The 12,763-nt window shown below is 43.4% G+C and overlaps 1 protein-coding gene across 4 annotated transcripts in view; it reads right to left on the minus strand.

The window, feature by feature from the left end:
* Window positions 1–66: 66 nt before the first annotated feature.
* Window positions 67–12,763, minus strand: part of sytl5 (synaptotagmin-like 5) — a 93,866-nt gene continuing 81,169 nt past the window's right edge. For 3 of the 4 annotated variants that reach the window (XM_014174206.3, XM_014174204.3, XM_014174205.3), the window contains exons 10-17: window positions 10,042–10,110; window positions 9,311–9,489; window positions 6,618–6,720; window positions 5,852–6,013; window positions 5,641–5,749; window positions 5,374–5,509; window positions 5,026–5,234; window positions 67–4,745 (exon numbers count right to left, since the gene is read on the minus strand). In XM_014174206.3, coding sequence (XP_014029681.1) covers window positions 4,603–4,745; window positions 5,026–5,234; window positions 5,374–5,509; window positions 5,641–5,749; window positions 5,852–6,013; window positions 6,618–6,720; window positions 9,311–9,489; window positions 10,042–10,110 — 1,110 coding nt within the window. In that variant the 3' untranslated portion in view covers window positions 67–4,602. The remainder of the gene's footprint in view (window positions 4,746–5,025; window positions 5,235–5,373; window positions 5,510–5,640; window positions 5,750–5,851; window positions 6,014–6,617; window positions 6,721–9,310; window positions 9,490–10,041; window positions 10,111–12,763) is intronic. The other variant, XM_014174207.3, reaches the window with a different exon arrangement.

Below are 12,763 nucleotides of genomic sequence, written 5' to 3' on the forward strand. Positions count from 1 at the left end.
TGGATCTGATACCGACAGTTACACAACACACAGAAAAGTTTGTTCTCAACATACATAGAAGTCATCTGAGGAATGATATGTGTTTTTTATTTCTTCAAAATATTCTGATAACACATTTTAAACAAAATAACAGATTGATTCAGTCACATTGCCATGTCAAATCGAACAATCTAGATTTGAATGAGAGGACATTAAAACAGAGACAATAACATGCTGTTAGACACGTCAAGTGTTTCTTCAGTAGCAGGGTATTGCACGCAACTCATCTACACAGTAAATGCCATTTTAATAGTATTATTATTACTGTATTCTGTAGTTTTCAATGGTTGTTTACACTCAGAATTCAGAGCATAACAGGAACTCAGACAATGGTGAATATGTAGACTTGCATTCCACAGGAGACTGTAGGTTGTGACAGTAGGCTGTGACTACACAGAGAGCAAGCCTGCAGCCCAAATGGCATCCTTTTCCCTATAGAGTATTTGGGGTATTCTACGGAAGTGTTGTAAATTGCTGTACCACATAAAGAAAAAAAAAGATTTAGAAAAACATTTAAGTCTCCAAACTTAGTACATTTCATTACATCATGATATATTCTAATTCACTTCAAGGAAATAACATATTGTTCAATTAATATAGTACAAAGTCATTGTTTATATACCTGTTTCTATTGAGAGATGTCTGTCTCACACCCTGACTCCTAAACTTCATGTTTGAAAATAAAGCAATTGTCACGTCCTGACCAGTATAAGGGTTATTTGTTATTGTAGTTTGGTCAGGACGTGGCAGGGGGTGTTTGTTTTATGTGGTTCAGGGTGTGTTTTGTGTATGTGTTTAGGTAGAGGGGTATTTGATTTATTAGTCCGGGGTTTGTTAGTCATTGTTCTATGTTAGTATATTTCTATGTTCTATCTAGTCTTTTGTATTTCTATGTTTAGTTAATTGGGGTTGTACCTTCAATTGGAGGCAGCTGGTTATTGTTGCCTCTGATTGAGGGTCCTATAATTAGGAGTTTGTTTTTCATGGGTTTTTGTGGGAGATTGTTCTTGTTTAGCTGTTTTGCCTGACATGACTGTCAAGTTTGGTTTGTTTTGTATACGTTGTTTGTGTTTTCCTTCTTCACTATAATAAAAGAAGATGAGTGTACATTTTCCCGCTGCGTTTTTGGTCTACACCCTACGACACCTGTGACAGCAATTCATGATTTTTTAAATAGTTTTAGTATTATTATTTCAACAGAACATCTTGAGTTGTTCTATTATTACATTGAAAGATACTGGTATAATTAGTAGATTTGTTTATTTTAAAACATACTTCTCAAAAAAATGCTGGCCCACCTTTTGATGTCACTACCGTTAAAAGACTGATAAAACACACACATTAAAAGACTGATAAAACACACACATTAAAAGACTCTAGAATGAATCTGCATTAAGCCACACCCCTACATATATCTCCAGCTGATGGGATTGCACCTGTCTCTAGCATGGCCACATAGTGAGTAGTCTGTCTGCAAACATTTTGGATAAAGTTTGTGAGCAGGTTTAATAAATCTTCATGTATTTTTAAGAAGTGTCACTACTAATATTGCAAGAAATATGTAAAGTATGGTTTTGGGACCAGAATATGTGTTTGGTGGGATGTACATCTGTCCAAAAGTCTAAATTGGTCTAAACTGTCCAACCAAAACGGTCAGAGCAGAAACAATTGACACCATAGAGATTGATAGAGGTCTTGTCTTTGTATCTGCGCCATTATGGCATCTGTGCCAGCACAGGCAGCGCCATTGAGGCTATCTCCATTTTAAAGTTGCAAGCGCCATGCTCTATATCCTGAGCAACCATGTAGGTAGTGGTCAAGAGCACGCTTCAGGAAAAAAGTGTATTAAGATGACTAGCCAGCAGAAGGGCTCCAATCCTTAAAGTGCCCAAACATTGACATCTATTTCGCCCAAACATAGACGTCTATGCTGTACTGTACTGTAATGTACTGTACTCTTCTCTACTGTACTGTACTATACAGTACTCCAGTGAACTATACTCTACTTTACTCCACTCAAGTCTCTTAGAATTGAAGAAAGGGCCCATGGAGTCTTGATCTTGTGGTCTTGGTCTTGAGACCACTCAAGTCCACATAAATTCTGTATTTAACTTGTCATGGTCTCAACTCCCTAGGTATGGATCTTGGGACCAATGTCCTGGTTTAAATCTTGGTCTTGGCTCATGCTCTCGGACAAGACCTTAGTCTTTGGTTTACAAACCATAGGCAACTCAATTTGAAGAAGACAATGCTCCCAACCCATAGGAATCTCCATCCAGCTGACTACTTTAAAATGATGGAAGCCCTCAATGGTAATGTCTAACCTAAAATATATACCCATTGACACTGTTTATTTTGCTAAAATAAAGATAGGAAAAGTTACAATTTATACATCAAGCAACATAATGAATTAGATACATAAGTAATTAAATCAATCAATACATTTTAGATACTACAATCAACATTGAACATTTTACAGAAGAACAATAGAGATTATATTTCTCTAAATTAATTTTAAAGGTTTTGAAAGTCCGGTTAAAAATCATGTTTTTATTATTTTGACAATTTTGCAAAACATTAATAGAAGGTTAATCCAAATGATCAATGCTGTGCATGTTTCTCCATGTATTTATACTTTTTCAGTATGTTTCGGTAGTGAAACATTTTTTGCCTGGTAAGAAATTCAGGACAATACTTCAAATTTGCAATACAAACAGTGTGTGAGTATTATATATGTCTATCTGACATATGAGATGTGTGCTAAAAGTTTAGGAAAAATAGGATACAAATGTGATTTTTTTTCCCAACCCCCAATTTGCACCACTTCTGTAGAATCACCCATATAGGGAACAGGGTGCCATTTGAGGTGCGTGCCAAGACTTCAGAACCACTTATGGGGGGATACTAGAAGTGCTATTACTCATCCAATGAGGTCGTAGGGACAGACGGGTCACAGTGGCCTGGGCTACAGGGACAGACAGGCTGACGGATGTGTTCTATTCAATGAGTCATAGAGAGAATTACATTCTCCTCACGTCCTCTCTTCTCAAAACCCATTGGATTAAAAAGCCAAAGGTCCCTCCCCTCTGACTTTCTCCTCCAGTGGGTTTTTAGAAGGAGGCAAGGAGAGAGGACGGGAGGAGTATGCAATTGAGTCCTCCCTATGACTGAGAGGGTGGCCTGGACATGGGTTCACTCTGGAACATGCAATCCTGCTCCCATCTCCCCAAGGCTCCTGGGGCAAAACGTTTCCTGTGGTGTAGATATAACTGCCCCCCTGACTCTCTATTCCACACTTGACACAATACATTTCTATCAGCAATTTGGTGCTGCTGGATCTCTGTTTAGATTTCTGCCTTAATCTCTGTTTCCACCCAAAATGAGGTCCAAAAACATCTGTTGATGAAGTGGCTATTTGTGCCACTCTACTCGTCATGTGTGCTTTATTAAAACTACAGTAAAACCATTGGTGTGTTCAGGATTAGTTACTTCAATTTTGCAACACTTTGAAACTGGGGTTTATCAGTTAAAAAATGTTGCATAATAACATTATTGCATTAAACAATGCAATCTTGAACACACCCTTATTATCATTTTACAGTATACTATGGGAATGTTTAAATCTACTCAGCATGCATCAACCCCTAAGTGCCTTTGGAGAAGTTACCTTATGAGAGTAGGGACTAGATTCTATTAGATCCCCATATCGTTTGTTTCGGCGGTGTCTGAAGTGGAACTGCGTTAGAGCTGAAAATCCACAAGCGGCTCCATGCGTTAGCTTATCGTGGACACGAAGGATGTCTGCCAACGTGGGTTCTAATTGAGTCAAAGCCTAGGTAAAAGCTACCCTGAGCCACTGATGCGGGGTCAGATAAATTATCTTCCCCCTAAATGGTTATGGTTAAGAGCAGGTCAGAGCAATCTGATCCTAGATCTGGGGTTAAGAACAACTTCTACCTCAAGTAGTCTCAACACAGGGATAGGAGAGCGTTGTGCATAGTCAGATCAGATCATACAAATGACAATGTGCTTGTTCATTATGTTACATACATGTAACTGCCAAAATAAAGGAAACACCAACATAAAGTGTCTTAATAGGGCGTTGGGCCACCATCTTCTATAAGTGTCTGGAACTCTATTGGAGGGATATATACATTGTATCTCTCATTTACTCAAGTGTTTCCATTATTTTAGCAGTTACCTGTCCATGTCATAATGTACAGTAGCAGCAGCAGCAGCAGCAGCAGCAGCAGCAGTGCTTGGTCTTGGCTGGGTATGGCCATGTGTGTGTAAGGCATGACTGGTTGACCTCTTTACCAGGTAGAGGACTATGAACCCCAGTGCAGGATCAGGGTAGCTCAGAGGTTAGGGTTCAAGGGTCAGGAAGTGGGGTGATGTCATCAGCTCTGTATTGCGGGATTGAGCTTGGACATGGAGCACTGTCAACCAATGTCCTTCTCTTTCTTTTCTTCTCTTTTTCTCTCTCCCCCTCTTTCCTTCCACTGTTTCTCTCTTTTCTGCCACCTCTCTGTCCTTCTTTCTTTGTCCTTCTTTCCCTCCATCTCATGTGTTGTGCTTGCACATGCTGGATCTCAGCATCAGTGTACACTCCTGGGGGACCTCCGGGTTGTCAATCATGCGTTGCCATAGCCGCTGTTCCTCTCCGTACGAGTCCATCCAGTCCACCTCGTTCCCATAGCTCTGGCCTGTAGGGAGACAATAGATCATCTCTATCTGTTCCATACACTGTTCCATACACTCCAAATCCCTACGGCGTTATGCTGACTGAATATGCTACAAATCCCCATAACCTCTGAGAAGAGAGAAAAGAAGAGAAGTGAAGACTAGAGTTAAACTGAAGAGAAGACCAGAGAACAGAACAAAAGAAGAGAGAACAGCAGAGAAGTCCAATACCAAACAGCCCATCCCAGCCCCTGGTTCTTCCCAGACAGACAGACAGACAGACAGACAGACAGACAGACAGACCTGTCCCTCCGTTGAGTCGGACTCCCCCCAGGAAGACGTTGCTGGCCAGAGCCTCCTTGTCCCAGACGGTGAGCTCCAGACACACGTTGTTCAGGTCTCCGGCCTGCAGGCCACAGTAGGTGAAGGTGTGGTTCCACTGGGGGTTGACTGAGCGACGCACCACCACCGTCTTGTGCTTGGTGGACTTACTGTTGTCAGGGAGCAGGTACCTGGATGGATGTGGAGACAGGAAACAAGACATACAAAACTGTCAAGAGGAATTGGAATTAGGTAGGTAGTAGGTCCTTCCCATCATTATTACTAGGAATGAAGGCTGGATGAAACTGAATGGGTCTATCTGGGTCTCACCCTTTCACAAAGGGGTCTGAAGTGCCTCCAGACTTGACAGAGGTCAGGTTCTTGGCCTCCTTGACCAGCAGTTCCACCATACCTCCTTTAGGCAGCTTGATGCTGGTCTTCTTTCCTTTCAGAAAGCCTTTCTTCACTGAGAGGAGGACAGGAAGAGAGAGGTGAATGAGCAAAATTCCAAACAGTCTTTCATAAAATGTCATTAGTTGAATGATATGCGTTAGTGATGGGTTGGAGCAATTAAAACAGAAGGATCTTGTGGAGCACCTTGGACCTGGTCCAGGGGTAGCATGAGGTTCTTCTCTGCAGGGATGTACTTCAGAACCACGGTCAGCTCCCCTTTATACTGGAGCGTGGAGTCCATACTACTGTCCAGCTGCACATAAAACAAATCTACTTACAGTATTAACCACTGATAAACATACAGTGCTGTATAAATCCACACATATACACTATTGTCCATCTGCACACAGGATACCTTGGGCTGCAGAGAGTACCACTCCTCCGTGTTGCTGTCAAACTCCCAGGAGTCAAAGGTCAGCTCCACCTCCCCCAGGAAGCTGTTGTGTCCGAAGCGGTCATGGTGCCACACAGACAGCTCCAGCGTTCGTGTCTCCAACTGGGAGTGGCTGATCACATACTACACAAACACAGCACAGGAGAGCGTGACGACGGGAGAGTAGGACCGAGTACAAAAATCAGTTCCTGCCGATGCTCTTACAGGAATAACACATGTACAGCAGGGGTGCTTGAGGTGAAGTCTATTGACGGCTATACACTGTAGGTATGGTGGTACAGGTTAATGAAAACACATGGGAGGAGCAGGCTTCATTTCTTTATATACTGTACAGATGTAGGATCTTAATTCAGTTTGCTACAGCAGGAAAATAAATAATGTGAATTATTATGTGGAAAGTTCTCCTGCAACAGGGTGATCAAGTTAAGCTCCTACATCAGTATGAACACCTGCTGACTGACACACTCCTGTTGACACACACACTGTCTCCAGGCAACTTGATCCCATCCAAGGACACACATTCCCATGATCACAAAAACAAACTCATTAAATATTACTGTTTCCCAAGCTACACACAAGTTCATACGCACACACACACACACACACACACACACACACACACACACACACACACACACACACACACACACACACACACACACACACACACACACACACACACACACACACACACACACACACACACACACGCAAAACACTCCCTCACCCTAAGGTTCTCGTTGAATACAGGGTTGATTGTGTTGGTCTTGATTCTGGTCTTCCTCTTGCTCTGGCGAGACTTGTCTGGGAGGAGGTAGGCCTTCACATAGCTGCCAATGGAAAAGACATTCAGCCACACTCCATAGGAAGACCTGTGTGCCGTGATCCATATGATCACCCCAAAGCTTCACTAAGGTTACTCTGACATACCATGAATGTCACAGTTATTGTGGGTCATGTTGAGGTCACACGCCACTCATGGATTGGTTCAAGTTGAGCTGACGGTCAGAAACTGTGATGTTAAGAGGTGTGTGTTCTTTTTCAAGTGTGAATGTGTGATAATGAAGTGTGTGTAATTTCACAGTAAGCATAGGTTCTTCAGTGGCGTACTGCCTCCTGTGGCGCACTGCATTAGCATCGAATAGCCCCCACGATATGCAACTTTTCAGGGAAGTTAGGAACCAATGTACACAGGCAGTTAGGAAAGCAAAGGCTAGCTTTTTCAAACAGAAATTTGCATCCTGTAACACTAAGTTCTGGGACACTGTAAAGTCCATGGAGAATAAGAGCACCTCTTCCCAGTGCCCACTGCACTGAGGCTAGGAAACACTGTCACTACCGATAAATCCGCGGTAATTGAGAATTTCAATAAGCATTTTTCAACAGCTGGCCATGCTTTCCACCTGGCTACCCCTACCCCGGTCAACAGCCCTGCACCCCTCACTGCAACTTGCCCAAGCGTCCCCCATTTCTTCTTCACCCAAATGCAGATAGCTGATGTTCTGAAAGAGCTGCAAAATCTGGACCCCTATAAATCAGCTGGGCTAGACAATCTGGACCCTCTCTTCCTAAAATTATCCGCTGAAATTGTTGCAACCCCTATTACTAGCTTGTTCAACCTCTCTTTCATGTTGTCTGAGATCCCCAAAGATTGGAAAGCTGCCGTGGTCATCCCCCTCTTCAAAGAGGGAGACACTCTAGACCCAAACTGTTACAGACCAAAATCTATTCTACCCTGCCTTTCTAAGGTCTTTGAAAGCCAAGTTAACAAACAGATCACCGACCATTTCGAATCCCACCGTACCTTCTCTGCTATGCAATCTGGTTTCCGAGCTGGTCACGGGTGCACCGCAGACACGCTCAAGGTCCTAAACGATAACATAACAGCCATCGATAAGAGACAATACTGTGCAGCTGTATTCATTGACCTGGCCAAGGCTTTCGACTCTGTCAATCACCACATTCTTATCGGCAGCCTTGGTTTCTCAAATGACTGCCTAGGCTGATTCACCAACTACTTCTCTGACAGAGTTCAGTGTGTCAAATCAGAGGGCATGTTGTCCGGACCTCTGGCAGTCTCTATGGGGGTGCCACAGGGTTCAATTCTCGGGCCGACTCTCTTCTCTGTATATATCAATGATGTCTTTCTTGCTGCTGGTGATTCTCTGATCCACCTCTACACAGACGACACCATTCTGTATACTTCTGGCCCTTCTTTGGACACTGTGTTAACTAACCTCCAGACGAGCTTCAATGCCATACAACTCCCCTTCCGTGGCCTCCAACTGCTCTTAAATGCAAGCAAAACTAAATGCATGCTCTTCAACCAATCGCTGCCCACACCTACCCACCTTGTCCAGCATCACTACTCTGGACGGTTCTGACTTAGAATATGTGGACAACTACAAATACCTAGGTGTCTGGTTAGACTGTAAACTCTCCTTCCAGACTCACATTAAGCATCTCCAATCCAAAATTAAATCTAGAATCGGCTTCCTATTTCGCAACAAAGCATCCTTCACTCATGCTGCCAAACATACCCTAGTAAAACTGTCCATCCTACCGATCCTTGACTTCGGCAATGTCATTTACAAAATAGCCTCCAACACTCTACTCAGCAAATTGGATGCAGTCTATCATAGTGCCAGCTGTTTTGTCACCAAAGCCCCATATACTACCCACCACTGCGACCTGTATGCTCTCGTTGGCTGGTCCTCGCTTCATATCCGTCGCCAAACCCACTGGCTCCAGGTCATCTATAAGTCGTTGCTAGGTAAAGCCCCACCTTATCTCAGCTCACTGGTCACCATAGCAGCACCCACCCGTAGCACGCGCTCCAGCAGGTATATTTCACTGGTCACCCCCAAAGCCAATTCCTCCTTCGGCCGCCTTTCCTTCCAGTTCTCTGCTGCCAATGACTGGAACGAACTGCAAAAATCACTGAAGATGGAGACTCATATCTGCCTCACTAGCTATAAGCACCAGCTGTTAGAGCAGCTCACAGATCACTGCATCTGTACATAGCCCATCTGTAAATAGCCCATCCAACTACCTCATCACCATATTGTTATTTATTTTATTTATTTTGCTCCTTTGCACACTACTTGCACACTCATCTTCTGCACATCTATCACCCCAGTGTTTAATTTGCCATACTGTAATAATTTTGCCACTATGGCCTATTTATTGCCTCACCCCCCTTATCCTAACTCATTTGCACACCCTAAGTATAGACTTTCTCTATTGTATTATTGACTGTATGTTTGTTTATTCCATGTGTAACTCTGTGTTGTTGTTTGTGTCGCACTGCTTTGCTTTATCTTGGCCAGGTCGCAGTTGTAAATGAGAACTTGTTCTCAACTGGCCAACCTGGTTAAATAAAGGTGAAATGAAAGAAAAAGTGTGTGTGTGTGCCCTTACGCATCTGTGCGTTGCCTCTTCTCATCGCCGGTGGCCAGGTTGCGACACTCCTTCACCAGGACGTTAAGAGCGCCTGTCTTATAGCTGTAGCTGATGTTCAACAGCAGCTCGCCACTCACGTTGGCGTTGCCATAGTCACCAGTCTCACTGTACATACTCATCATACTGTTCAGACTGCTCTGTGAGGAGAAGAGAGGGGGAAGAGAGGAGAAGGGGAGAGAGAATAGATAGGATAAAGGGAGAAGAGAGAGGAGATGGGTAGGGAGAGAGAGAGCAAAATTATTAAATGAGTGTAATAGAGGAGGAGGAAGAAGGGAGAGGAAAATATCAGAATGGAGGACAGAGAAGTAGAGGATCAGGGGTAGAGAATCAGAACAGATGAGGGAGAGAAGAGGAGAGCCAGAGCGGGGGAGAAATTAAGAATGGAGTGGAGGGAAAAGGAGGAAGACAGATGAAGGCAGGGATAGCCTTTCATCTTTGTGCAGGTAAAAATGCAGAATGGACAGATTGAGTCATTTGGTGAGAGATGGGTCTGGCTAGGGAATGTAAAACACTAAAGTTGATCTAATTTATGTCATAGAGTGAGCCAGTATGATGAATGACCAATTTAGGCAGTCAGTTGCAGCGATGGGAGCAGAGAGGCACCGATTGGTGGAAACATATTCACAATAAGCGGGGTACACACATGCAGGCACACACATACACACATACACAAGGAGGCAAGAACTCACAGTTTCTGCGTCCGAGTCGCCAGGAACACTGAGGTAGCCCCATTTTCTCTCTGAGCCGGGAGTAGAAGACTAGCAGCCAGAGGACGAATAGAACCCGAACCAGCAGGAGGAGGAGGAGAAAGAGAAGGAGGAGGGAGAGAGTGAAGGAGAGAGGAGATAGAAAGAGAGGAGACAGGGAAGGAGGAGAGAGGGAAGGAGTAGAGAGGTGAGAGAGAGGAGGGATACATGTGAAAGTGTAAAGAGGACAGAGACGAGAGGACAGACCCCATGTACCAGGGCAGAAACCCCAGACACCAGACACTGACACAAAATTGAATCTTTCAGGTTTGCCATGGTGATTATCAGATGAAGCAGGACCTGATTAGAACTCCTCAATGAATAAACAGAGACGGACACAGCGGACAGGCTGAAAGCAAAAGTAAATATCAAAGACAACTAAACACAGGTGCTTACACCAAAGCAACATATCCGGGATCAATGGATTTCCGGTGTTAGTAGATACAAGAGAATCAGCCTTCTGGGCTTCATATAATTTTTTGGGGGACCAACTTTTTATTTAGTGTTGTCTTTTTTTTAGGGGGGGGGGGGGTTACAGGTACAAAATACTATCAAAGAAATGCATACAAAGATAACCCCAACTCAGTCCCCATCCACCCACCCGCATCCTCCCTCCCCACCCAGAAACCATGCCTCGCACCCGCCTAGCCCCCCCCATCCCATCTACTGAGGTCGGATTGAATTTTGAGCGTCCTGTTAAAGTTTCTGCCACTGGTTTTATCTAAAGAAATAAATATATATACACCCAAATATTTAAAATGGGAAACAATTGGGATTCCATAAATAGAGATGGAGTCCTCCATCAGGGAGGAGGCTGTTGGGCTGATTTGGTTAGATAGATTTTATAGTTTGAGATTAAGATGAATATACTGTATATATGATCTTCAGTGCCTTTGGGAGAGTTTGAAATACATAGTCTAGATATGGTCAAATATTGTCTGCGTATAATGAGATTAAGATTAAGATCATTTTTGTCACTGAACAAATGTCAGGTCTGCTGAGCGCAAACGTGTTTACTGCGAACACTGAGGCTGTACCCGCTTTAAGTTACAGTTTCAGACAGTGGCTAAGTAGGCTACCGTGGCTATTTGAGCATAATGTAGGCCTACCATAGTGGCCTACCATAAAAAACAATGGAGAAAATGCATCCCATAACATTTTAACATGGAAATAGCTGTTCTATCATTCATCCTACAGTAGCAGCCAATGTGTGGTGTTCAATGTAGGCCTATATTCCATGAGACTTTTGAAAAAACATGCAGGGCTTGACATTAACCTGTTTATCCACTTGTCCTTGAGACAAGGAGGTGACTGAAAATGTTTCTGCGTTGTTTGATGCAAGAAACCACTTTACAAAATAAAATGCATTATTATTCCCATGACATTATTACAGAGAATCAGACAAATTATGCTACCCTCTGCCTATTTGCAACTTAGCCTTTACAAGTACGTCTCGAAATGAAACACTGTTCTTTTAAGACAAAAAAATTCTTTAACCGATTCGCTTTTCAAAGATGTTTAGCAATCAAGCTGCTGTTGCGGACTACAAATGAACTATAACTGGACTAATAACTCACTAACTATAAAAGGATATGAACAAATTTGCACACATGGCTACATGCAGCTCTGGCTTTGATCTCAAAACATGCGCATCTACTCATGACCGCTCATGCTGTAAACACAGTCCAGTTCAAAGTGAATGCCACAGATCCAAATACAGTGCCTTTGGAAAGTATTCAGACCCCTTGACTTTTTCCACATTTTGTTAGGTTACAGCCTTGTTCTAAAATTGATTAAATCGTTTTTTCCCCTCATCAATCTAATCAAAAAAACTGAAATATCATATTTACATAAGTATTCAGACCCTTTACTCAGTACTTTGTTGAAGCACCTTTGGCAGTGATTACAGCCTTGAGTCTTCTTGGGTATGACGCTACAAGCTTGGCACACCTGTATTTGGGGAGTTTCTCCCATTCTTCTCTGCAGATCCTCTCAAACTCTGTCAGGGGAGCGTCGCTGCACAGCTATTTTCAGGTCTCTCCAGAGATGTTCAATTGGGTTCAAGTCCGGGCTCTGGTTGGACCACTCAATGACAATCAGAGACCTGACTAGTCTCCCAGTCCCTGCTGCTGAAAAACATCCCCACAGCATGATGCTGCCACCACTATTCTTCACCATAGGGATGATGGCAGGTTTCCTCCAGACATGAAGCTTGGCATTCAGGCCAAAGAGTTCAATCTTGGTTTCATCGGACCAGAGAATCTTGTTTCTCATGGTCTGAGAGTCCTTTAGGTGCCTCTTGGCAAACTCCAATCGGGCTGTCATGTGCCTTTTACTGAGGAGTGGCTTCCATCTGACCACTCCACCATAAAGGCCTGATTGGCCTTGGTCACCTCCCTGACCAAGGCCCTTCTCCCCCGATTGCTCAGTTTGGCTGGGTGGCCAGCTCTTTTTTGTTTTTGAATGGATGGTGGGAACACAATTACAAATAATTTGTAGACTGCAAATTGACAGCAAGAAGCGCAAACAGATATACTACATGACCATAAGTATGTGGACACCTGCTCATCGAACATTTCATTCCAACTCATATGGAGTTGGTCCCCTCTTTGCTGCTATGACAGCCTCCACTCTTCTGGGAAGGCTTTCCACTAGATGTTGAAAC

This window comes from Salmo salar, chromosome 25, assembly GCF_965601325.2.
Source record: "Salmo salar chromosome 25, fSalSal1, whole genome shotgun sequence".
Lineage (NCBI taxonomy): Eukaryota > Metazoa > Chordata > Actinopteri > Salmoniformes > Salmonidae > Salmo > Salmo salar.